Below are 26,168 nucleotides of genomic sequence, written 5' to 3'. Positions count from 1 at the left end.
TGCACATTTAATATATATATTAACATATGTGAGGTTTTCGCTTGTTGGAAGTGTGAGCTAAAGGAAATTGAATTTTAATTTCGAAACACTTCAAAGAAAAAGCTGTGACCAATAAAGATGTTGGTCTGACTATATAGAGAAAAACTTAATTTCAGCAAATTTTGCTACACATTAAGACTCACAGTGCCCAAAAAGGCCAATTTCTCTATAATAAAATATTTAATTCAATTATTCATCGACACGCTACCCCCAATATTAAAAATAAAAACTGTTATTGCCGAAATTCATATGTTTGTTTGTTTGCTTCGCTAATGTGCGCCACAAGTGTATAATCATTGCATAATATTTCGTATGTGCGAGTAAATATGTATGTATACTAGAGTGATTCAAAAAAAAATTATTTTTTTTTCGTTTGCTACTCGGAAAAATAGGTTGCTAGACACCTCTAAGAAAGCCTCTCCAAACACGAGTTCTTAATTGTAACGGGAAGGTCCTCCTACATACAGTTTTCTATTTTTTCTTATTATCAGATAGAAAAATTTATATCTCGCTTCCAACTACTTGAAAAAATATCTTGTTCCTTAGATTTTGTAGGAAATTGAATGCTCAACCAAAAAATGTCTATTATGATTTTTTCGTAAACCCAAACGTTTAAAAGATATTAACAGTAAAAGGAGGACCTTCCCGTTACAATTAAAAACTCATGTTTGGAGAGGCTTTCTTAGAGGTGTCTAGCAAACTATTTTTCCGAGCACTAAACGAAAAAAAAAATTTTTTTTGAATCACCCTAATGTATACGTTTGTGTGTGTTTGCTTAACTGTGAAAGTTTCGCCATAAGCATAAATGAGCGCAAACAATATGCCGAGTTCGCAAACAAAATGTGGTCAATACACTCCATTGTTCAGCAATACACACACACACTCGCATACCCATACTCACATGTACAGACATGAGCAAATATTTTTGGCAAATGTTTACTAATATATATATTTATATATTTTCCCACAGCATTCTCCAATTTTCGTTTGTTCAACACTTAATATTTTTGCTTATTTATTATTTTTATATATTAGGTTGTCAAAAAAGTCTTGCGGTATTTTCGCTAGTTGGCGCTGAAAGCGCGTAGTTCTAGTCTTATTCGTCGCATCGAATCATGCTATACCTTTTTGGAAAGCTCATTTCAGGCGCTAACACGTGTGTGATTAATTGTCGTTTCTTTTAAGTCGTTCGTGAGTTATAGCGTCGCAAACATGGAGCAAAATAAAGAGAAAATACGGCATATTTTACAGTACTACTACGATAAAGGCAAAAATTCATCTCAAGCCGCCAATAAAATTTGTGCAGCTTATGGACCCGATACATTCCACTTCCACCGCACAAGTCGAAGATGCGCCACGCTCCGGAATGCCTGTCGTCGAAAATTTCGATACAATCGCTGAATTGGTCGAAAGAGACTGGCATAGTAGCTGCCGTAGCATCGGTCAATAGCTGGGCATGAGTCATCAAAAATTCATTTCAATTTCAATAAAAAAAAATTCAATAAAAATACCGCAAGACTTTTTTGACAACCCATTATTTATCCAAAATATTAATATTAAGCTTTCAATATTTGATATTCTAGCTAAGGTTTCATTATTCAAACTGTCTGTGTGCCAGTGCTGGCGTGTTGGCTTATTTAATTCTCTGTTACGATATAATTTTATTATATAATTTCTTAATTTAATAATCAATTAAGAATGAGTGAGAACAAAGAGTGCCTTCCTGAAGAAAGACTGCATAAAGCTGCCATTATTAAGGTTTTATAAATTCTATAAATTCTAAAAATTATACTATTTTGTATTTGAATGATATTTCAAACAAAAGCTCACCTTGACTGCTCCTTTTTCGGGTACTTCTATCGGCTTCATATACTACAAAGAGCAAAAGATAGTAAGACTTTCTTCATAATTTTAAAATTCTTAATTTATTCTTCGAAATCTATGTCGTCTACATCGAAGTAATATCCTTTGGCCATAATACACTTGTAGTAATGTTTTTTTCTAATCCTCAAAACTGTTGTGTAAGTTAATTTCCGAAATAGTCTCCGATGCGCGTTGCGATTCACGTTTAATATCTTCAATTGACTCAAAACGGTTTCATAGCAGTGGTCAGTTTGCTGAATAGTCACAAGCCACACATAGCTACATCAGACGAATACGATGGTTTTGGCACGCTATTGGTTGAAAATTTGACGAAAAACTCACGAAGAATCAATGCAGTATGTGACGGTGCATTACCGTGATGCAAAAACCATCAACCGTGGTGTGTTTCCATCCCGTTTTCACAAATAGCTTCCCGTAAACGAAGCATAACATTCAAATAGTATTCCTTGTTGACACCTTGTTCGGTAGGAAGGAATCCAGAGTGCACCACACCTCGACAATCAAAGAAAATTGTCAACATAACCTTGATTTTTGACCTGCTTTGACGTAAGTTCTTCGGCTTCGGCTCACCTCTGCCATGATATACGGCTGATGGATCGTCTGTTTCCGGGTCGTAAGCATAGATGCAAAACTCATCGGTAGTAATAATACGTTTCATGACATCCTGGTAGTGGGAAAGCATTGTTTCACAGACGTTAACGCGATGCTGTTTTCCGAAAAAAGAGTGATTTTGTAACAATCATGCTTTCACTTTTCTCAGGCCCAAATTATCTTTCAAAATAGTTTTCACCGATCCTTCCGATATTCTAACGATGTCAGTAAGATTTCTGGCTGTTAATCGTCAATTCTTTATCAATGATTCCTTTATTTAATTGACGTATCATCAGTTGATAGCCGTCCAGGACGTGGTAACCAATCGAGACATGTAAGCGTTGGAATGGGAAAGAAGAAAAATTTGTTGAAGTTCCGAGATCGGCTATTTTTTCAAAATGTAATAAACACATGGGAGCAGTTGATCTTGACAGCATGCTTATGGAGCTGTATAAAGTGAAACATCGTTCCAATAAGTGGTACATGAAAATATTTCACTGGAGCCTAAGCACAGTAGTTATCAATTCCTGGCTTATGTATCGGAGACATCTCAAAATCGTTAATCCAAACATCAAGCATATGCCACTTATAAAATTCCAGATGGATATTGCAATTGAGCTCTCAAGCGCTACGCCGGTGTTTTCCGGTTCTACTCAAAAGAGGAGGGTACGCCCTAGTTCTATGCAAAATGCAGAAACCGACTCAACTCCGGATTCACTTTTCACTTTTCTCAGAAGTGTCTAGTTCGAAACACCGTCATGTTGTTGAAGAACCCCCAACTAAAAGCGATATGATGAAAATGGTCATTGGATAGTTTGGGGAGAGAAAGAACGTTGTCGTCTTTGTAAAACCGGCACACCTCTCTCAAAAAGCTTAAAATGTGGTGTTCATCTATGCTGCAATACGCACAAGAACTGTTTTTTATCTTATCACACTTAAAATACAAAACAAACATATACATACGTATGTATATGATAAATAAAGAGAAATCCCGTGTTTACTCGTATAATGGTTGTCAAAAAAGTCTTGCGGTATTTTCGGTAGTTGGCGCTGAAAGCGCGTAGTTCTAGTTTTATTCGTCGCATCGGGTCATGCTATACCTTTTTGGAAAGCTCATTTCACGCGCTAACACCTGTTTGATTGATTGTAGTTTCTTATAAGTCGTTCGTGAGTTATAGCGTCGCAAACATGGAGCAAAACAAAGAGAAAATACGGCATATTTTACAGTACTACTACGATAAAGGCAAAAATGCATCTCAAGCCGCCAATAAAATTTGTGCAGTTTATGGACCCGATACAGTTTCCATTTCCACCGCACAACGATGGTTTCAACATTTTCGTTCTGGTGTAGAGGTGGTCGAAGATGTGCCACGCTCCGGAAGGCCTGTCGTCGAAAATTGCGATAGAAACGCTGAATTGGACGAAAGAGACCGGCATAGTAGCAGCCGTAGCATTGGTCAAGAGCTGGGCATGAGTCAACAAAAATTCATTTCAATTTCAGTAAAAAAAAAATTCAATAAAAATACCGCAAGACTTTTTTGACAACCCGTTATATTTTTTTCTTTGCATGTATTTATGTACATATATCACTCAAATACTGCCCTAAATGCCTAAAGTTGCATATAAGCAACTTTCAATATCTTTTGATCGGATCATGCTAGAGAGCTAAAACTTTTCATTGCCGTTAATTGAGCCATTTTAAGTCAGAAAATTAAGAAAAAAAATTTTCTGGTAATAGGTTTAGGTGCGGTCCTGAAAGGGTTAAACATAACAGATAAACCCTGCACTTTATTCGCGAAATTCGCCATAGAAATCGTCAAAAAGTGGGTGCCTTCTAAACTCAGCGCTTCATCATTTGTTTTTAACATTTTCACATCTCAAAATGAACACGCTCCATTACCCATTGCGATGGCAGTAAGTTAATTTTAATAGCAGCAGTTGGCTAATGTTTATCATACACCATCGTGTGTATTTTCGTTGTAAGTAAAATTGCCAAAAAAAATTAGTTCACATTAGCAACTGTTGAAATAAAAGCGAATCGAACACTACACTGACACTCGCTTGTGTACACGCAAATGCTCAAATGAGCAGATACTTACTAGACATGCATATGTGTGCTTATATGTGTCGATGAATAACAACACATCGGAATGTAGCAATTTATAACGGCGAATAGGCAGCAGCCGCACGTGTAGCATGCAAGGCCAAGTGCAACGTTGTCGTGCAAATGACGCAGCGCAAAAATTGTCTATGTGTGTGAAACGCAACGCCGCCGGCTGATTGTGGGTGCGGTGGTGCTGACATTTTCGCCGGCGGTTCGGCGGCAGCGATTGATATGAACACGCAATGCGCAGCGGCACGTTTTCGAAATTTATCGACGCCACAAACAGCCGACGGCGGCCTGGTGGCGGATATGTGCGGCATATATGCACGTAGGCTAGCAAATATACATACATATATGTATTAAGTATGCGCGTGTGTTGGTGCTGAATATAAAGTTTACAAAAATGGTGTTTATTTGCTGTCATTTTGCAATTGTCGGCGCGTGAGTGCCATATATATCTATATGTATATGTACGTATGTACTGTAAATGAAGTAAGGTTGTTGTGTTTCTATGTACGTATATGTGCGCGTGTTCGGTGGCAATTTCACGCGTGCAGTTGCCTAATTTTTCAAAAATACTCATTACGTTAGCTAATTGTGTGGAAAAATGAATGTGTGGTGCTTAATTCAGATGCGCAGCACTGAGTTTCTACAATTTTTGGAAAGTTGTATGCAGAAATGAAAGGAAAACAATTGCAAAATAATTCCTTCAGTTGTTTTAATTTATATTTTGGGAGCTTTAAGTTAGAAAAATAGTTTTCAAATAAAGTTATGCTGTTTGTTGTGTTGATAGAAATTACGAAATTTTTCGTTTCACTGAACTTAGCCCTTCTAAGCCCTAAATAATTTATAAAAATTCGAAAAAATATATAGTATCGCGCTTAGAATGGTTAAATCTAGTGTATCGACAACAGTTTGATTGAGTTATTTCAATTGCAGCTAATACAGAAACGATTGTGTTCAATATTCTCATTATTATACCTTTGTTATTAGTATCCCTTATTAAAGGTTAGTTCGTCAAGCAGTTAACCCACAGATGAAAAACTCTAGTTGCATAAAAACGGAGGTTGAATACTCTGCAAATACTCTTTTACCTCGAAAGTTTCGACCCATGCTGCTCCAACTTCTTTGATCTATCTGGAAAATAATTTTATAAAAATCTGCAAAGTTTCTAAAAACTATTTTTTATCTTTTTTTAAATCTGTAATGCTCACCTTCTGAATTTGTAATGTAATGAAATTTGAAAAATTTACTCTCCGGGCAGAAATTTGAGTCGCATCATAAGGTAAGCCTACTTCTCAGATTTAAAAAAAAAATAAAAAATAGTTTATTACGATTTATTTCTCAAGTTGGTATCCTTTTACCACGATACACTCGATCCTGGGATGCTACAACTTCTTTAAGTCATCTGAAATAGTATATTTTCCGAAGGTCTTCAAAGTAGGCATTCGATTCGATTCAAATTTTTGCCTTTCGGAAACAAAACTGATTCGCAGAAAAATCTTATGGATATATTACACATGAAAGCAGTTCGTATTCTAGTCTATGACTATGACATAGCGACGAAGAAGGAGACCGTTTGTTGTTTGGCAAACGATTTTTTTTCTGCATTAAAAGTGACCTAGACAGCAAGCCGCGTTTTTTTGATTAGCTGGACTATGTCAGTGGCGTCGTATATCTCATACAGCTCATCGTTCCATTGAATGCGATATTCGCCGTGGCCTACGGGCAACGGACCATAAATCTTTTTCAAAACCTTTCTCTCGAAAACTCGTAATGCCGACTCAACAGATGTTGTTATCGTCCATGCCTCTGCACCATATAGCAGGACGCGAATAATGAGTGACTTATAGAGTTTAGTCTTTGTTCGTCGAGAGAGGACTTTCCTTCTCCATTCCATACTCAGTCCGAAGTAGCACCTATTGGCAAGTGTTATCTAGCTTTGGATTTCTAGGCTGACATTGTTGTTAGTGTTATTATTGCTTTCAAGGTAGATTAAGTTTTCTACGACTTCGAAGTTACGACTATCAATAGCGACGTGGGAGCCAAGCCCAGAGTACGATAACTATTATTTTAATGACAGATGATATTTTGTCTTGCTCTCGTTCACTACCAAACCCAATTGCTTCGCTTCTTTGTCCAACCTGGAGAATGCAAACTAACAATGCGATTGTTATGGCCAATGATATTGATGTCATCTGATTTGTTTCTGTGTCTAATAGTCCCACTGATTTAGCAAAGTAGCTGCGTTCCTTTCTCCAGTTGGTCGTTGTAAATTATACCTTTGGAGTCCTAAAGAACGGTGCCCACTACCGTTCCTTTCGATAGACTGTCCCAACGCCTTCTTCGAAGCAGGTATTCCGGTGAAGTCCAGTACTTCTTTGTCGTTTTCGGTATCAAGCACAACCTGATACATGCTTTGTCGGTTCAAATATCTTCGGATTGCGCTTAAATAACTGAAACACTGATGTGAAGCGTTCTCAAGGTTGCATTTATACGCTTCGGTATTTTACTGCGGATTCTCCCTTCCCAAAATAAGAAGTGAATCCCTAACCGATACTCTCCATTTTATTTTAATCTGCAGACTCTTTCGTTACCAGTCGAGACCACAACAAACTAACAGTCGGTTTTGTTTAATTTATTGTAGCGCCATCAACAGGCATGTAATGCATGATGATGGCTTTATAAATTAAGTTTGTTTTATATTACCAGTAATTAGCTGACCTCTTTGGTCATAAAAAACCATAGAAAATAATCCTTAAACTTGTTCCGAAGTGAAGACAGCTCGATATTTTCTCATTCAATTTTTTCTTTATTTCCATTTTCTCCTCGACTTTCGCTAGAATAAGTTTAAACCATCTTTAGAGGCATGCTTTCGGTGAACTAGGTCAATTAGCTGAAATTGAATCGTCTCTACAAATATTTGATAGAAGCAAAGCAGCTCGTTGGTATTTGAAGGTCTCTGGATCTATACCTAGGAAGTATGGCATCCATAGGATGCATAACATAGTGAGCTTCGACTGAAGACTATGCTATCAAAACCGAATTTAATATAAATAGCAATCATGAACTATGTTTTACCAAAATATTTAAGCTACTTACTATGTTAACGGGCTGACGGAGCGACAAGACTGCAGGAAATTCGATCCTAGAGCAATGCTCCAGAGAAACACTGAAGCAGCTCTTGTGCATTTGTCCCTCATTGGCAAAACTACACTGTAAACGTCTGGTGTTCACCTGGTATGATACGCTGGAGGAGGTATCGATATCGAGGCCACAGAGTCTGTTAAAATTCGCGTCAAGCACAGGCATCTTAAAGGAAGAGTACTCCGCATGGACCTACTAACAGAACTTCATCTGGTCGCAAAGGACCAAAGCTGGTCTATGAGTGGCTTATTGGCCTACCAGATTAACTTAACCTAACCTACTATGGCTTTATAAGGCAAACTATAGAAAATACAAGAAATGCAAAATTTAAAACGAGATAGAATATTTATGTTATTGGCACTGTTATATGCATGTCCAACATAGATATTTTCACGAAAAAGGAAAGCGACTTAAAAGCGTCAAATTGTAATCAGTCACCAATGAATTGACCATTGATATTCTACCCTTTCTTAGTGCTTTATGCATTGTACTTCAAACTCAAACATTTATTAACAGCGCCTGAACCTGAATTAGGCATAAACTTACAAAGCACTGAAAACGACCTTTAAATTATCAGCGCATCACGGTTGCATTTTGATATAAAAAGTAGCAAAGCTGTAAATTTCCATTCATGCGTTGTAATTGGGTCGACTGACTGGACGAGATAAGCGTTCGATGACTGATTGTCATTGCGTTAACTGTTTCTTTAGCTGTTTTTTTGCCATTGTCAGATGGCAGACGCTCATATTAATCAACACATAGACGCCTGTGGAGGCCAAATAATATGGTGAATGCGATGATAAATGACGCGTGAAGATTAAAAAGGTGTCCGCAAGTTGAAAGCGAAAGAAAAAATGGTTGAAATATGTTTGCTGTGTACTTGTGTGTGAGTGTTTAATTGTATGAAGTGTATGAAATGGCAAAGTAGTAACTCTTTAGAGATTCAGCTGATAGACAGGTTGTAAATGGATTATTTTGAAGGTTTTCTCAAGAGTTTTTATATTTTACTCATATGCGGTCAATGCTGAAGATAAACTGCTGGGAAAGTAAAAAAAATAAAATAATAATAACAATAAGAGAATATTATATATTTTTTAGCTATTAAAATATAAGAATATGAACAAAAGTTTGTACAGTAGCAGAAAAACACAAAAATTAGAGAAAAACCAAACAAAATTTCTTCAATACAAAAAATAACAATTTTCGGTTAGAAATTTTTTTTCTTTCAACTATACAAGAATATGTATGTGGTGGTGTGGTGTAGAACATATTATTGATATTTCTATAACACTATCTAACTTTCCATATACCTATCACCTTTCTTTCGATTTTTATACTCCTGCAACATGTTGCCTTTGCAAATTTGTATTGGCTACTAAGCGGTTTGCCGATCTTTAAGTCCGAACACGGGAGTTCTATTCTCAATGGCTTCACAAAGGACTACATTAGTCTACGTGCGATCTCTGATCAGCCATCTAACCTAACCTGACCTAATATGTTGCGAACTTAGCTCTTCCTTAATTGTTTATTTTCATTTCATCAATCCCGTTCAAGAAAGTCAAACGCCTGTGTGCATGTAATAAATCACAATTTGTGTTGTCCGTAGCAATTTGAGCAACGAAAAGTCAATTAGTAAACTCTTATTGCACACCACACGCGTGCGAGCAATTAAGATAAAAGTCAATCAAGCAAAAACACAACCAAACTGCAATTGAGTGTGGCAGCAAAATGTATTTAACGTGCACAATTCATTAGTTCAACTGCATGAGGAAGGAAGTACCTAGTTGTATTCTAATAATTATTCGCACGCAATTTAATAAATTGAGAAAATATGCAACCTAGCAAGCGTTGAAAAGAACAGCAATTAATGTGCTTATGTATATGGGTGTTTGTTGTTATAACTGTAAAATAATTTGTGATATTTTGAGTTAGTTGCGTGTGTAGTGTATGTATGACGGGCCAATATATGAACATTCTTGCATAGTAATTGCCGTTTAAAGCCCGCTTGCTTTGCTTGGCAGACATGGCGTATGAGTAATCTATGAGCTGTATTTGAGTGGGCATACTTTGATGTGTGAAATCGTTTGATTTATCGTTTGATTGTTTAATTATGGAATTAATATTAATTCTTTGGAATAGCAAATTTTGCAATTAGTATGCCGTTAATTTGTAATATAACTTATCGGCATATACTTTAGGGTATAAGGGACATATATGGATCAGTGGAAGATCTTTGATTTTGAGCAAATTTGTATGAAGAGGAGTTTGTTTTACATTTAGATTATACAAAAAATGCCTTCTTCAGTTGCTTTGAAGCTATATTATCCTTCACAAACACAATTTAAAAAAATTTCTTTCAAAAACTTGTTTCCGTTTGTTCATTTTGTTCTGCAGCTACAAGCTTTAGTTATCCAATCAGCACAGTTTTTTCGGAGATTACATATTTTGCTTTGGAAATAACTTATGCGAAATTTCTTGAAGATATCTAGTAAAATGAAAAAGTTTTCCTTACAAGCACTTGAATCCAATCGTTCAATTTGTATGGCAGCTATAAGTTATAGTGATCTGATATCGGTTATTTCAACAACTGAGCAGCCTTTTCGAGAGAAAAGAATGTGTGCAAAATTTCAGTTTGATATCTCAAAAACTAAGGCGCTAGTTTACGTATATACAGACAATCAGACGTTTTGTGAATATGGCTATGTGTACTAAGCTTTTCACTTGAATCATTTATATATAAATACCTTATAAAGTCCCTTCATATAATTTTCGGGTATAAAGGCTTCTTCAAATCTCCAGCTCGAATCCTGCAAATGCATAAATCTGTAGTTTTTTAAAAGTCCTTAAAATTTTTCCGTCTTTTCTAAGCCCAACCACTTCCTTCATTGCTATTTGTAAAACTACAGTTTTCATGTGAAAATATTTGTTTGTAAACGAGAAAACTCGCTGCTTTCATTTTCCTTGATTTCTCTTGTCCTCTTTATTCGCCTGATTTTTGTCTTATTAATTTAAGCGCTTGCTTTCGCGCGTAAATAGCTGCGGGTAATGTCTGCGCCTAATTGAAGAATTGACCTTGTGCAAATGTTTTGAATTTCTCATTTTACCTTTTGGGGTAAGTTTCGCTTCACTTCATTATTTCTTCATTAAAAGTTGCTTGAGTGAGTGCGAGTGGTAGACGTTAAGTAGACATATTGTATTGCAAAGCTAAGCTCAATAGAAAGAGGAGTGGCCAGGTAAGAATGTAGTTGGATATAAATACTTAAATGACCAGACAGCATTAATCACAGTGCTTTTGGTTGGGAAACGAAGAGAACAGTTAAGATATTGATCAATTATATGAATCTTTTGTGCATAAGAGACATGCTGCTAATATATATTTGGCACATGGCTATTGATTTGCTTGATAACTGACTTTCTCAATTAGTACGAGTATGCTATAGTTGGCTTAATGAGAATATGAACTAGATTTCGTAGTTGCAAATAACTCGCTGACTATGTAAATAGTCTGAAATTGGTGGCTGAATGGCACTGTATACTATATATGCACATATTTATGTAGCTAAAAATATTTATACAAGTATATAGATAACGCTGTAACGATGCCAAAAAATGCATAAAAATTAATTACTTTTTAAAAACTTATTAATTTTCTAGAAATTAATTAAGTTTTACAAAATAAATAGTTTTTCTAAAATTCAAAATTTGTTTTCAAACTTTTTTTGTTTCAAAAATTTTTTATTATTTTTTCCAAATATTTTATTAATTTTAAAAATTAAATAATCCAAAATTAATTATTTTTCCAAATTATTATTTTTTTTTTTCAAAAATATATTCCTTCTTCCAAAAGTTTTGGTTTTTTTTTTAATTTTCCAAATTTAGTTAATCTTTGAAATATTTATTTTTATTTGTTTTTCATTTTACTAATTTTTTTAAACTTATTATTTATTAAAAATGTATTATGTTTTCGAAAAATTACAATTATTTCCAAAATTTGTAATTTTTTCAAAACTTATAATATTTTCCCAAAATGTAATATTTTTTCTGCAATTATTATTTATTTTCAAAATTTATTATTTATTCCAAAGCTTATTACTATCAATAATTTTTTAGTCATCCCATTATTAAGTAATTTTTTCCGAATCTTTTTTGAAAACTTAATATTATGCAGAATTTATTAATTTTTCCAAAATATATACTTACTTCCGAAATTTCTAATTTTCGCAAAATTTATAAATTTTCTCAATATTTAGTAATTTTTCCAAAATTTATTATTGTATTTCAAAATTCATCATGTTTTCTTTAACTAATAATTTTTCCCGAAATTATTTAATTTTTCCAAAATATATTATGTCTTTCTAAATTTTAGATTTTTTATTATTTTTTTCAAATTTCTTTTAAAATTTATAATTCTCACAAAATTAAAGATTTTTTCCAAAATTTTATGTATTTGCCAAAACTTATTAATATTTCCAAAAGCGACAATTTTTCCAATATTTATTAATTTTTCAAAAATACATAATTCTTCCGGAATTTACTAATTTTTTCAAAATTTAAAACTTAAACTTAAAAATGTATTTTTTTTTAATAAATAATATTTCTTAAAATTAATTAAATTTTCCAAATTTATTATATTTTACCCAAATTCATAATTTTTTTTTATTATTATTTCAAATTTTTTCCCAAATTTATTATAATTTTCAAAATTTACAAATTTATTCAAAATTAGTTAATTCTTCAAAAATTATTATTTTTTTAAGAATTTTATTCCAAAATTTATTACTATTTCTCAATATTTATTATCTTTAATAAATTTTTAATGTTACTCTTTTAAATTTCACTTTTTAGCTGGCCATCTTAACCGTTTGGGTCACCTCAGCCGTTTACTCGACGCCCAAGTTCGTATTCAGCAAAACTATTAAGAATATACACACTGAGGATGGGCAGGAGGAGGAGATTTGTGTGCTGGATCGCAAGATGTTCAATTCCCAGTTACTGGATATGATCAATTTTGGACTGCTCTACGTAATACCGCTGCTTGTGATGACGGTGAGTGTGAAAAAATTATGATTTTGATAGAAAATATTTGCAAAAAATAATACAGGGTGGTGGCTTTTGTTTTGGGAAATATTCCGGTTACTTCTGGAGTATGTCATAAATTGTCATAATTCATTTCATCTTCACTGCTGTATCACAGCCTGTCAACCCCGTTTTCCAAAGCATTGTTGACAGTTTCTGATATTTTTTCACAGATAGCATAGATGACATAGTTAACAATTTTCTGATACCAAATATCGATAAAAGTTCTTGTTTAAATTTTTTTTTAATATTTTATTTCTGGCAGTAAATATGACCAATTTTGCTAGCTACTGACAAATTATTGCTATCTCCTTTCAAAAGAGCATTCTTTACAGATGAAACGGAAGTTAAGGTTTGAAATATTTCCAACTGTGTTAATTTTCGCATCCGTTTGTCAGGCAATAAAATTTATGTGTTGATTATTCGTTACCTATACAGAGTCGTGACTATACAATCTGATAATATGGTGACGATAGTAGCCTTGAGCTTGTTGACTTTTTATTTCTGGCATATCGTTAATTCACGATGAAACTGTTTTGGCTGCCTGGTCATAGCGGAATGCAGGTCAAGTACTTCTGTTCCATCTGCTTCGGTATAGAAACAGGTAGGAGCTCTAATAGCTTCTTGTGGATCGGGCTGGATAGTTGGGCTTGAACAGTTCATAGGAAAAGATGCTTGGCGTAAAGGTATGTTAGTTAAGCTCAACACTCCAAACAACTATACGGATAGCTCGAGAATGGATGATGGAGTTGGTGCGGGAATATACTCTACCGAGTGCAGTATGTTTCAAGGTTTTTGCTATTGCTAAAGCCGCGAAGCTGGCCTCTAATGCACCTGAAGGCAAAATCAGAGTCAACATCTATGTAGAAAGCCAAACAAAAATCAAGGCAGTAACCTCGTATCACATATCGGCCAAAAGTGTCTTGGAAAGCATTGCGGCAGTGGAAAGTGTTTTCAGATGTAAGCGACTTCATTTCTTATGGGTGCCAGACCACAAAGGCATCGGGGGCAATGAAATAGTAGACGAAATTGTCAAGAGTGGTGTACGGCTAACATCCGAAAACATGTTCAAAATTGAGAAACCCATGCATTGTCTATAAGACGATCTCGACAGAAGCATGGCAAAGAAGATCAGATATCAATGGAACGAGCTACCTGGGTGCCAGCCTGCAAAGGTCATTGGAAGTAAACAAAATTCTTCTAGCACTCGATTGAAGAGACTATAAGAACATGATGGGAATATTGGTTACTGTCTGGTGGCGATACACGCTCGCAGAATGGGACTGACAGAATGGGAAGACTGCAGGAAGTATTTAGATTGGGATACCAGGAAAGACTACGCTGTACGCACCTGGGATCCCTACAGTATGATACACTGGAGGAGGTATTGATAGTGAGAAAACAGAGTTGTCTGTTAAAATTCGCGTCAGGCGCAGGTATTCTAAGGATAGTCCTCTTATATCTAACAATTGAACTTCGTCTGGTAGGAAACAGGTCTATGCGTGGCTAATTAGCCAATCAGATTAGTCTATCTAATCTAATCGTAAGAGGTCTGTAGAGTTGCTCGCGCTCAACAGTGATCATCTTTCAAATTTATAGGAGTTCCAAGTGGAGCCGATCGTCATCAGTTGCATACCCTGCTTAGAAGAGGTTGGGATAGAATCGTCGAATATTCTTTTCCCAAATGTCCCGATCTACCAGATTAAGGGTAAAATTCCTCAGATTTCACGCTTTTAGACATCTAAATATAAATTTAAACATGGCTAAAACACGAAAAAAGTTTTGTGGACGATTTAAAGCATCTTGTAGAGAATTAAAATATAAATACAGTAGTCTAATATAGCTTCACAAAAGGCCTGTACCTAGCAGAGTAAGTGTGATTCCCCGCCATCTGGAGGAATCAAGTACCTAGCTTACTCTAACTGAACCTAATAAGGTTCCCTATCACTCAAGATAATTCTTATTGTCAAAGAGCTTCAAGGCGAAATTTTACAGATTTCTCCTCAAACATTCTGCACTCCATTTCTAATCTCTAAATATGAAGGCCCATAACTGTCAAAGAGCAACTCAATTGTTGCTTTAAGCAGTCTTCATACTCTCTTTAATACAAGCAGTCGCATTAAAATATATTTTGATTAAAGCCACTCCATTCAAATGCACATCAATTTAACGACCTTGTCTAGCCCACATTTGCATCGTATGAGCTAGACAATAGATGGCACACTTAAATCGTTTCCCATAAATTTTGACAATCTCACTAAATTGTCTCAGAGCCAAAACAATAACCGAAATCATTCTCTCCACAGGTGCTCTATAGCAAAATTGCGGTCGCTTTGTGGCGCAGCTCACACGGTCTCTCGCACCATTTAGTCACACAGCATCAGCAACAGCAGCAGCAACAACAACAGCAGCAACAGCAACAACAAGACGAAAGCATGAGCTTACATAACAGCATGTATCATCATCAACATTCACAACATCACAATCACAATCATCACCATCATCATCATCATCCGCATACGCAACAACTACAACAACATAATCATCATATGTCCTATAATCATCATTCAGCACAGACAACAACGACACTGCACAACATCAGTCATCATCCGAATCATTTGCAACAGACACACGCGGAGCAACAGTTGCCCGGCGCTGAGTTGACGCACACCACTGTTGTGGGCGTGGTGGGCATGGGTAGTCTGAGTGGTTGTGGCGCTGGCGCTGGTGGCGGTGGAGGTGTCGGTAGCGGTGGTGTTGTTGTCACCAGTATGACGAGCGGCTTGTTGTCGCGCAGGCAGAGCAGCAAGTACGAGAAGCGCGGCGTCAGCATCACCGAGAGCCAGGTGAGCTGTTAATTAAATATTGCATATTATAACCACCGTTACCTCTGTGTGTGCATGTGTGTGTATGGACTGTGATTGACTGTGTGTGTGTGCGGGTGCTTGTATGTGCGCATAAATTGCCTAATATGTATGTTCGTGATGGCTTTTATGAGGTTTACGACTAATAGAAATGTGCATACTTATGTGCGGCTTTGAGCTGACGCCTGCCGCTTATGCCGCGGAATGCCGATTTCAGTGGTGGCGCGTATATATGTACATATTTCAGTTCGGATTTTATTAAATTTCGCGCGCATAATTTGCATATTAGAATTTGGAGGCAATTTGCAGCGAGCTTATTTGCATACATGTTTTATATGTATGTATATTAGAGCGGGTCGATTTTCAGGGAGCCAAGGAAGCGAAAAAACCCGTATATGGGAATGTTCTAAGTATCATTCTGCATAACTTTGCCTAATAGATTAAGGCGAACCGATTATTCAGTTTGTTTTAATTTCGACTTAAAAATCTCTGGCTCGAAACTGGTTTTAGAGTCATAGTATCTTAGTCAAAGTTAGTCAGAATGATCCATAGAACATTTACTGAATACTCGATTTTATCGAAAAAATCAATCCGCCCTAATGTATGTAGGTATAGTATAATTATATGTAAAGTTTAGTCCTTATGCTTCTTATCCTTTCTGAAATGCCCAGAACAGGCTACATTTAGTTTGCTATTAAATATATAGGGTTTTCCAATAAGAGCTATATGATTTCTTTCTACAATGGACCAGATTATCACCATGTGCCAAATCTTGAAGAAGGCCGGTGAAAAGAAGATCGCCGAATACCTACTCTTCGTCGATTTTAAAGCAGCTTTCGACAGCACGAATTTATGCCGCTATGTCTGAATTTGGGTAACCGTAAAACTAATACGGCTGAGTAAACTGACGTCGATCAATACCAAAAACTCCGTCAGGATCGGGAAGGACCTCTCCGAGCAGTTAGAAATGAAACATGGTTTCAGACAAGGCGACTTCCTGTCGTGCGACTTCTTCAATCAACTCCTAAAGAAAATAATTTGAGCTGCAGAGCTGAATAGAGAAGGTACAATTTTCTAACTATGAGAGTGTACAGCTGCGTATGTCGATGATATTGATATCAGTGGTCTCAACACACGCACCGTTAGCTCTGATTTCCCTAGACTGAATAAGTAAGCTAAGCAAATAGGTCTGGCAAGACGAAATATCGCCTGTTATCAAACAAGTAGTTGCCGCATTCCACGTCACTGTTGACAGTCACAATTTCGAAGTTGTATATAAATATCTCGGAACCAGTATTAACAGCAACAACAATGTCAGGCTCAAAATGCAACACAGAATAACTCTTGTCAACAGGTGCTACTTCGGACTGAGTAGGCAATTGAGAAGTAAAGTTCTCGCTCGGCGAACAAAGACACCATTCTTTAAGTCAGTCATTATTCCCGTCCTGCTATAAACTGCAGAAGCATGTACAATGACAACATCTGATGAATCGGTGTTACGAGTTTTCGAGAGAAAGGTCCTGCGGAAGATTTATGGTACATTGCGCATTGGCAACGGCAAATACCGCATTCGATGTACGAGATATACAACGAAGATGACATAGTTTAGCGAAATAAGAGACAGTGGCTATGCTAGCTTGATCATGTGTCCGAATGGATGAAAATACTCCATCTGGCTACATTGGAATCTCCAATTGGCACCAAACAGCGAAAAGGAAAAACGACACTTAGAAATCATATCATCCTCATTGGAAAACCCGAAACATAATTTAAACCAGAATATTCTATTCTCTGAAACAAGTTTCCAGAGACACTTCTCCGAGTAAAATTCTAAACGAAATCTTATGCTCTCTCATTGGCCTCTGTTAATTCAAATTTAACTTCGGCTTACCAACAAAACTATGTGTAATGTCATCTTTTGTACAGTTACTAGCCAAAACTTACAAAAAATTCTTTAGTAACACCAAAACTCGTTCACATTTTTTTTCATGAAGTCGCGCCAGCTTTTTACGTGAGTAATTAGTGCGGCAAAGAAATTGAAATTGAATTTTATTTTCACAAACTTTTTCCAAATAAAATTTGCAATTAGCCAAAAGCATTTGCCACTTTTTACATTTCTTGGCAAAACTAGCGCAGAAATGGTTAATAGATTGGCACATTTATCATTTTGCGAAAATTTGCCAAATGCATGCGAAACTAAAGGGTAAAAATGAAAAATTTATTTTTCTAATTTATTTACCGACAAGTTTTCATTCACACCAAAACAAAGTTTAGCGCAAAATCTCCGTATATTCCGCCAGCGTTACGCTCTCACTCACATACTACTTAAAATTACATTTTTCTAATGAAAGGAAATCAAGCGAAACTTTTGCAAGTTGCACATTTGGACGACGACGACGGCGAATCTCAAGAAGCACGAGCAAGCGCCATTTGCTTGCCACCAAAACTAAAGTGGCAAGTTCGTTACTTGTTTGCTTTTGGTGAAACTTTCTGCCCGAAGCTAATCTGTACCGCAAACATGGCCGCAGCCAAGCCACCGTTGCCACGCTGATAGCCACACCGAGACGCACACGATTGGCGCAAATCTATTTGCGGAAGCCTGTGGAATGTGCTTTTGGGTAATGGACCTCGAAAGTTTGTGCAACCACTACATGCTAGATTTCGTCTTACCGCACTTGCTGGCGCTATTGACAATAAGGTGTTAAATGTTGAAATGTCTCGAAACTTGGAAACTTTTTCAAAATAGTTGAGCGGCGTAAAAACTAAGAACAAACGCTGAATTGTACTTGAGTACTTGAAAAGAAACTTATTTGATGTGAAATTGAACAAAAAAAAAATAAAAAATAAAAAATTTTAATAAAAAAGCTTGAGCTGATTATGAAACAGTATTTTTTGAATTCTTTTTTTGAACTCTTTTTTTTACTATTTTAATTTTTTTTAATTCATTTTTTTATTTTTTTAAATTCCTTTTTTATATTTTTTATATTTTTGTTCTTTGATTTTTTTATTTTATTTTTTATTATTTTTGTTAAATATTCCATATGTTTTGTCATTTCTCATTGCAAATAAACTCAATAAACTTTTAATTCCATTAATTTTTCCCAAATCCCGAAAGCACCTATCGTTGATGCTAACCCCCCAACCCTTTCCATTTCCCTGAAAATAACAATTTTATGTCATTCCTTCTGAGTTTTTAATTGGCCTAACTTTGCTTTCGCTTTAAGTCTTCACTGACACTTGCTTGTTGCTCTTCTCTACACTTCTTGCTCTTGTCTTCTCTTCGTGCTCTAAGTTTAAACTAACCGTTCATTCCTCTACATTTGCTTAACATTTAGCACCACTATCATCTATCTCTCTCCACTCTAACGCCTTCACTGTAATTCTAGTGTAGCTGTCGCTGGAGAGCGCGCGTCAGTTAAACTTCTGTGAAAAGTTTAGAAGTTTTTACTTAATTCATTTCAAGTGAAATAAATAAAGCAGATAATCGGCGAGAGTAACTATTTTGCTGAAGATAAGCATGAAATTGCTTAAGAAAAGAGAAAAAAATAAAAGAAGAATGAATTTTTACTTCATTTAAAGCGATTTATAAGTTCTGAGGTTAGTTGTGGTTAAATTAGTAATAAGTGAGGTTAGGTTATATAAAGTTTATTGGATTTGGTTAGATTTGCACGGTAGATAATGAGTAGATTTGAGGAAATAAAGATTTGTTTACGAAAAATGCGAGTTGTAATAGCTTCTTCTTCTTTTTTACGAAACATCCCCTCCGCAGGGTTGTGCGCTGGGTTTGGGACCCGCCACGTAAAAAATCATACCAATGAAAAGGAACAACAAGCCTCGTTGTAATAGCTTATATGAGGTAAATTTTAGTTAGTTTGTGGTTATAAACGAAAGTAATAAGCTGGAGTCTTTATAAAATATCTCGACTAGGCAGACGATATGTGTAATGACACATAGCTCTGCTCATATGAAAAGAAACAAGTTGCAGTGCAAGTAACTGCATTATTAATAACAGTAAAACTATCATCTTGCATACCCAAAACTCGTATCAACAAAACCTACTTTTGTACCCAAACCTTCCTAGTCCATAGCATAGAACTCGAAAATGTGAAAACCTTTCGTTACTTTTGCAATAATATACTTGCAAACTGAGAATCAAAGGAAGACATTACCAACCTTTTAAAATAGGAGCGACTTTCGTCGTATTCACTGTGGTCTGCTGCTCCTCGATTAATCCGAGGCGTATCAAAATAAAAATATTCAACTCAACTTTAACTTCACATGGAATATACAATCCTGTCCCATTTAATATCCAAAACTGCAAGTTTACAGAAACAGAGATTCAGATTCCTTCTCTTTATACTCCGAATTTTCCTGGCTCGTCTCTAACACATACTTATGGTCACGCACAAACCAAACACATCTTTTGACCGATATTCTCAAACGAAAACATCGATGACTTGGGTTCTCTGATTCTCAAAAGAAGATGAGGATGGCTCGGCATGTTCTGTGACCAACTCCAGACGCAATTATCCGAAACGATATTGACTAGAATCTACTAGGCAGCTGTCTTAAAAGCCCACCCGCACTAACCTGGTGTGGAAATTTGGACATTGAATTATCTGAGGTTCAAAAAAGTTGAAATCAAATCAAGACGCTAGTACAAGTTGTAACGAAGCTTTTTTCTGCCCCAGCTTCTAACAAGTATAAATTGCTGAGGTTTACTCGCCGTGTACAGGGTTCGTTGCAATAAATTTGTAAATATTGGGGCTCTTCTGCGAATCGTACTTTATTTCATTCAACTTATATTAATATATAATATGTATTAATCTATGTTGCAAAATTGTCTCCTGCGTTGTCGAGGACGACGCTGTCAGGGTAACGGTTCTGTGTGGTCCGTTAGGGCAATACCGTTTCCCACCTGCTGCGTTCCTGGGTGTCAGACGACTGCAATGACGATGTCCTGCGACGTACGCTCTCGTGCTACGACGACCACGCTCAGCTATTTCTGCCGGCGCTCCTGTATGCATCGATGACGATGTCCTGGCGTATACGTTGACGCTCGCGTGCTACGACGATTACGCTCGGCTAATTCTGCCAGCGCTCGTGTAGGCTTCAATGACGCTGACACTCGCGTGCTACGACGACTACGTTCGGCTACTTCTGCCGACGCTCGTGTAGGCTTCAATAACGCTGTACTTGTATACACGTTTACGCTCCTCTGCTACGCTGGAGAGGTCCTTTTAATTACTTTGCCGCGTAGAGATCCCGGATCACGGAAGACTGCGTTAGCGACCGCGATGTTAAAGGTTGAGTTGGTCAGAGAATAAACTCACTACCAAGCTCACCCTTAACAGACGGCGTTCACAAGTCAGGGTACCAAGACTAGCCAGAGGATTAACTCACTGCGTAGTCTGATGGTGAACGTGTGTACGCTGTCACAGTCCCGTGCTGACTCCCTGATCATCCGTCACCTAACTCCCCAGCAAGCTTGTGCTGCGTGCTAAAACATTCGCAACATGTTGCGTTGGGATGGCGTGTGTTGCTGGGACGGCGTATGTTGCTGGCAGTGGCGTGGTTTTACCGCTGCTTATGCATGCTTGTTGTTGTTTTATCTACTTGTCTGATTTCTCCGTCTTCATGGTATCCCGCTGTATTGCTTGCGTGGCGTGGTTTTACCGCTGCGTATGCATTATTGTTGTAATTTCATCTGCATGTCTGGTTTCTCAATCTTCTTGTGTTTCTAGAAGTGGCGTGGTTTTCCCGTTGTGTTGTGAACAATAGGGTGTGCCTTTGTGGGTTGTGTGGGCTAAATTCTGTACAGATATTTAGTTCTCACAAAGTATCTCTCTGAAGGTTGAAAAACGCACATGGTTTAAACTATACAGAACCTCAAATTAATTAAGCTCTAAACCGCCAAATGTTCAAACATATCATTTCAGATTTTACATGGCTTTGGCCGCTGGTTTTGCTCCTTCTTCTTTTCACTTTCGTATACGTTTGCAATCAATAATATTTTTCCACAAACACTACAAGAGCTTATCTCGTAAACAACTTAATCTGTAGGAAACTCTGGCTGGCGCAATGCATAGTAAAGGTTGGGATATTCTGGTAAGTCAAGAACCTGCCCTTGACTTGACACAACTGGGTCTGTGGCCTCACTAACGGTACTACTTTCAGAGTCTCATGCCGGCCAAGTACTTAAAAGGCGTTGCCTTGGCAATACGGGACAAAATACTCCACTGTTACCTTGGTGCCGTGCTCTTGACTTTCCGTGCAGTCTACTAAGTACTGTGAGCTCTATTCTGCATGCATGAGCTGATACTAGACTGTGATGCTCCAGTCCCTTTCGTCGAGTGAGGAACTTGGTGTATTTTTGATCTACTGCCATCGCAATTTTAAGTTCCTTGCGTTGCTGCTGTCTGGACCGTCGTATAAATAATGCATGTGTTTACCAATCTTACTCTTGCTAATCTCCTCTACTATCTCACTACCAGGTCGCAAAGAAGTTCATTCAGCCGCATACTCTCTGCGACACTCTCCACTGCAGCCTTTTTACCAGGACACTTTTGGCCTGATGATGCATTAGATGCTAGCTCAACGGCTTTCCGAATAGGAAAAAGTGTGCTTGAAATATACTGCAGTGGTCCAAGGGTTTAAAAGACTACCTATGCGTAACTCTTAACAGTATATTCTCACACTAACTCCGGCTTCTATTATACTGCTACATGTTGTTGAGACAATGTGATCTCCATTTGGAAACACGGATCCAAGGGCCTTTATTGTGCATCCACAGACTGCTGAGCAGTCAATTAGCAGATGTTCTGTTTCAGAATCCATGTCGCAGAACCAACAATTTGCGTAAGAAGCTAGGCTATATACATAAGTGCTTCTTGAGCTTGCTATGGCCAGTGTAGACAAGTAGCCTGAGTTTGTTCCTTGGGAGATTCTTGCTAAGCTTGTAACCACACATTAGCCACTTGGGAGCCATGGAGTTATTTAGTAATACCTCTCCTTGCCCATCCTTCACCCTTGAGGAGCAGCTCCCTTATGCTATGGCGATTTACCGCAATAGGTCCCATCATGTTGGTGGATGCTGCGGAGCGGGGTAGTTCATCAACTGTGACTTCTGCTCCAATTCCTTCCCACCTTTTCTAGCCGTCGGTGCACCACTGAATTTTACTTTCCGTAAACAGTAGCTCTCGAGACCGGAATCATTCCATTCAGCCTTGCTGCTAAGAGTAACCTTGAACTTCTGGGTGAAGTTCACTCTTTTGGTAATGCTGTCCCTTGGGATTTTCTATACTTAAAGTCCTTCATACGCTGGTATGAGTATATCGTACCTCTGCCAAACCCTACTGCTGTTATTTGAAGCAGTATGTGTTTAGCTACCTGACCGATTACCTGGTGAAGTGATGTGAACTCAAGCACTTCAAGTACTGCCATCGGGCATATGCGCATGGCAACCGACATGTGGCTTCATGTAAGTCGTTGCAGCTTCGATATTTGGAGCACTGCCGAAGTCTGTGAATCCCAAGCCACCGGCTCATACGTAATTTTCGGTCGCACGATCAGGTGTACAACCACCTGACAATTTTTGACTTGCAGCCCCAGGATTTACAAGCAATTCAATTGCACATCATAAATGATTTAGAAGCTTTGAATAGAGTTAAGGCCACCATATATAAAATATAATTACTCGTAATATCTTTCCTAAAGGGTACGCAATTATATGAAGCACTAGATAAGTCGAGTTTATTTCATTTACTGCGCACACAATCTCTGTTGGCGATTCATGGCATTGAATGTTTGGTTCGCAACTGCCACTTAAGAATTATATGTATGGAGCTATTGCTTCGTTGTTGCAAATTGCAGAGAACGTGGTGCTTGCCATTGGCTACTATTTCATTAAAACCCTGTGAGAAGAAATACTATCAAAAATTCATACATTTTGTTCCTGATCTATTTCGAAAAATTCCTTACTTTTTTTAAGAAAAAATAAATAAACTTCAAATTTAATGGGGAGTATTTATTATCATTGGAAAGAGCATTTTTTGGCATTTATTTTTTTTAGATTATCTCTTTCAAATGTTGAACGCGGCTACGTCTCAGATGATCCATCCGTTGAGTACAATCTTAGATGACTCTTTCGACCATTTCGACTGGTAACTGGCGTATGATAGGCGGGATGTTTTTCTCCCAGGCGTGAATCGAAGCAGAAATGTCCATATAAGCTTTATACTTTACATATTCCAATAGCTAAAAGTCTAACGGCGTGATATTTCACGCGGCTACGTCTCAAATGATCCATCCGGTGAGTTTATTTTCGATGACTCTTTCGATCATTTTGACTGATAATTGGCGAATGATAAGCGGAATGTTTTTCTTCAAGGCGTGAATCGAAGCAGAAATGTCCATATAAGCTTTATACTTTACATATCTCCATAGGTATAAGTCTCACGGTGTGATATTACACGATTTTGGTGGCTCACTATCAACCCTAGTACTCTAAGCCTGAGAAGAAATTCTGTTTCAACCGCCCTAAATAATGTTGTAAGCTCTTTAGCAGCCGAGCAATCTTCTGTTACAAGTTTGCTGAATTCGGCTTAAAACTTGAAGCGGAACTTTTCACCACCTTTATATTAGAACTCTGCTGGAAATATTTATATCAAAGTCTGCTGAAAACATTGCAAATATACTCAAGTTAGGTGATATGGCTGATCACAGTCAAGCGCGCCAAATAAAAACTGCCGTAAATGAGCACAAAGTAAGACAAGAAACAAACCAATATTTTCCTACTGGGTTACTTACGGTACAGCAACACACACCCTGCCGACGCAACACATACAAGGATCCCACTCATATAGCACATGTTAGTTTATGTGTTTTTCTCTGGTAAGCTTATAATTCCCGTCTATTGACATTTCTCATTCTGCCGTGAAAAGTCATTTCGCAGAATTTGTTGGCTGCAAGAATTTTTCATTTCAAAATTTGCTGATATGAGTGGGTCTAAAGAAATTGAGGCAATTAACGACTCTATGAGTGTGGCAATTCATACAAAATGGTTTAGTGCTATTTGTAAGCCCAGCTTGCTGCTGTATTAGAGTTTCTTTGAAAACTCATTAAGTAGCCTTTTTCGCGTCATAGAAACTATTCAACGACCGAGTGTAAGATTTACCAGCGAAAGAGAGCATGACTTCGCGGAATTTATTTGCTTTTTAATTGCAAACTCTTTGTATAAATGTGATTCTTTGGAAAATCAGATTTTGAATGACGATATTTTATATTTAGTAATGTGTGAGAGGGATTAATAGCAATATTATTTTAAGTTGATTTAGAAAGTGTCAGGGAAAAATATGTATACAAAAGAAGTTTATTACATAATACCCGGAAAGTATAATTTTTTCAATAAAATAATATTCTAAAGTAGCTTGATTTCCTTAGTACTGCAGTTTCAGCTTAAAAATATGTTGCTTTTATATGCTATTCATATTTTCAAATATTATAAAAATACCATATTGTGTTCACTGCTCATTAAGGGATTACATGCGTTTCCTCTGGTAAAATTAGCCTTTTAAACAATTTTTTCTTATAAAATATTTTATTCGAAACAAACACTATTAACAAAGAAGTTTTCCGGTGACCCCTTGGAAAAAAGATGCGCCCGCGTTGGCAGGATAACTCCTTACAGGATCATCTAAAGTGAAATAAATACAAGTTTTAGTTAAAGCTTTAACTAAGAACTTGGACGAAGCAATAAAAAAATGGATTTTTGGCAGACATTTTTACAAAAAAAAAAAGAAAATTTCTCGGCATTTTTTTTCAAAAATCGTAATCGAAAAAAATCCTTCGACCAAGTCTTTAAGAACTGTGTCTCAAAAGCCTGTGTACAATTTCACGAAGATCGGTTGAGTAATTCTCAAGAAATCTTGCCAACCGACTTCAAAAACACAGAAAAACGCTTTTAAAGGCGGCGCACTTAGCCCAGCCAGCCTCGAACGCACAAGTTCTCAAGGCTGTATATCGGAAACTATTATTCTCATGAACTTGAAAATTTAGGAAAATATACTAGAGGTGTTTTAGAATTTAGAAATCGATCTTCTCAAGCTCGTAAACCCATGTGAGTCCTTAATGGAGAATGTAGATGTTTCGTTTTTCGAAAACTAAGAATGGTTACGAAAATAAAATATATTTGTAGAGGGACTATATTCATATGCGAAGAAATTAAATATCTAATGCTCATATATTTGAGTACATTCTCCTAAGATTTGTAGTTGATCCGACAACTGGTTTCGGAGATATTCCATCTTTATTCTTAATAATAATAACTTTTTTCGTTTTTCGGATCTGAGAATCTTCCTCGCCATCTCCCCCTGGAGCTTGACAACAGGAACGTGGGAATACAAAATTTTCGAAAAGAATTAGTGAATATTAAAGAATATTAAATTCGGCAAGGGTACATTATT

General features: G+C 36.8%; 1 protein-coding gene across 1 annotated transcript in view; it reads left to right on the top strand.

Moving 5' to 3' along the window:
* Positions 1 to 26,168, top strand: part of LOC120769491 (trissin receptor) — a 225,170-nt gene that overhangs the window by 178,920 nt on the left and 20,082 nt on the right. Inside the window, exons 6-8 of the mRNA XM_040096520.1 lie at positions 12,611 to 12,811; positions 15,148 to 15,687; positions 26,082 to 26,096. Coding sequence (XP_039952454.1) covers positions 12,611 to 12,811; positions 15,148 to 15,687; positions 26,082 to 26,096 — 756 coding nt within the window. The remainder of the gene's footprint in view (positions 1 to 12,610; positions 12,812 to 15,147; positions 15,688 to 26,081; positions 26,097 to 26,168) is intronic.

The sequence above is a fragment of the Bactrocera tryoni genome, chromosome 2 (genome assembly GCF_016617805.1).
Source record: "Bactrocera tryoni isolate S06 chromosome 2, CSIRO_BtryS06_freeze2, whole genome shotgun sequence".
NCBI lineage: Eukaryota > Metazoa > Arthropoda > Insecta > Diptera > Tephritidae > Bactrocera > Bactrocera tryoni.
Note: the sequence above shows the minus strand (reverse complement) of the source record. Positions and strands in the feature narration are given on the sequence as shown.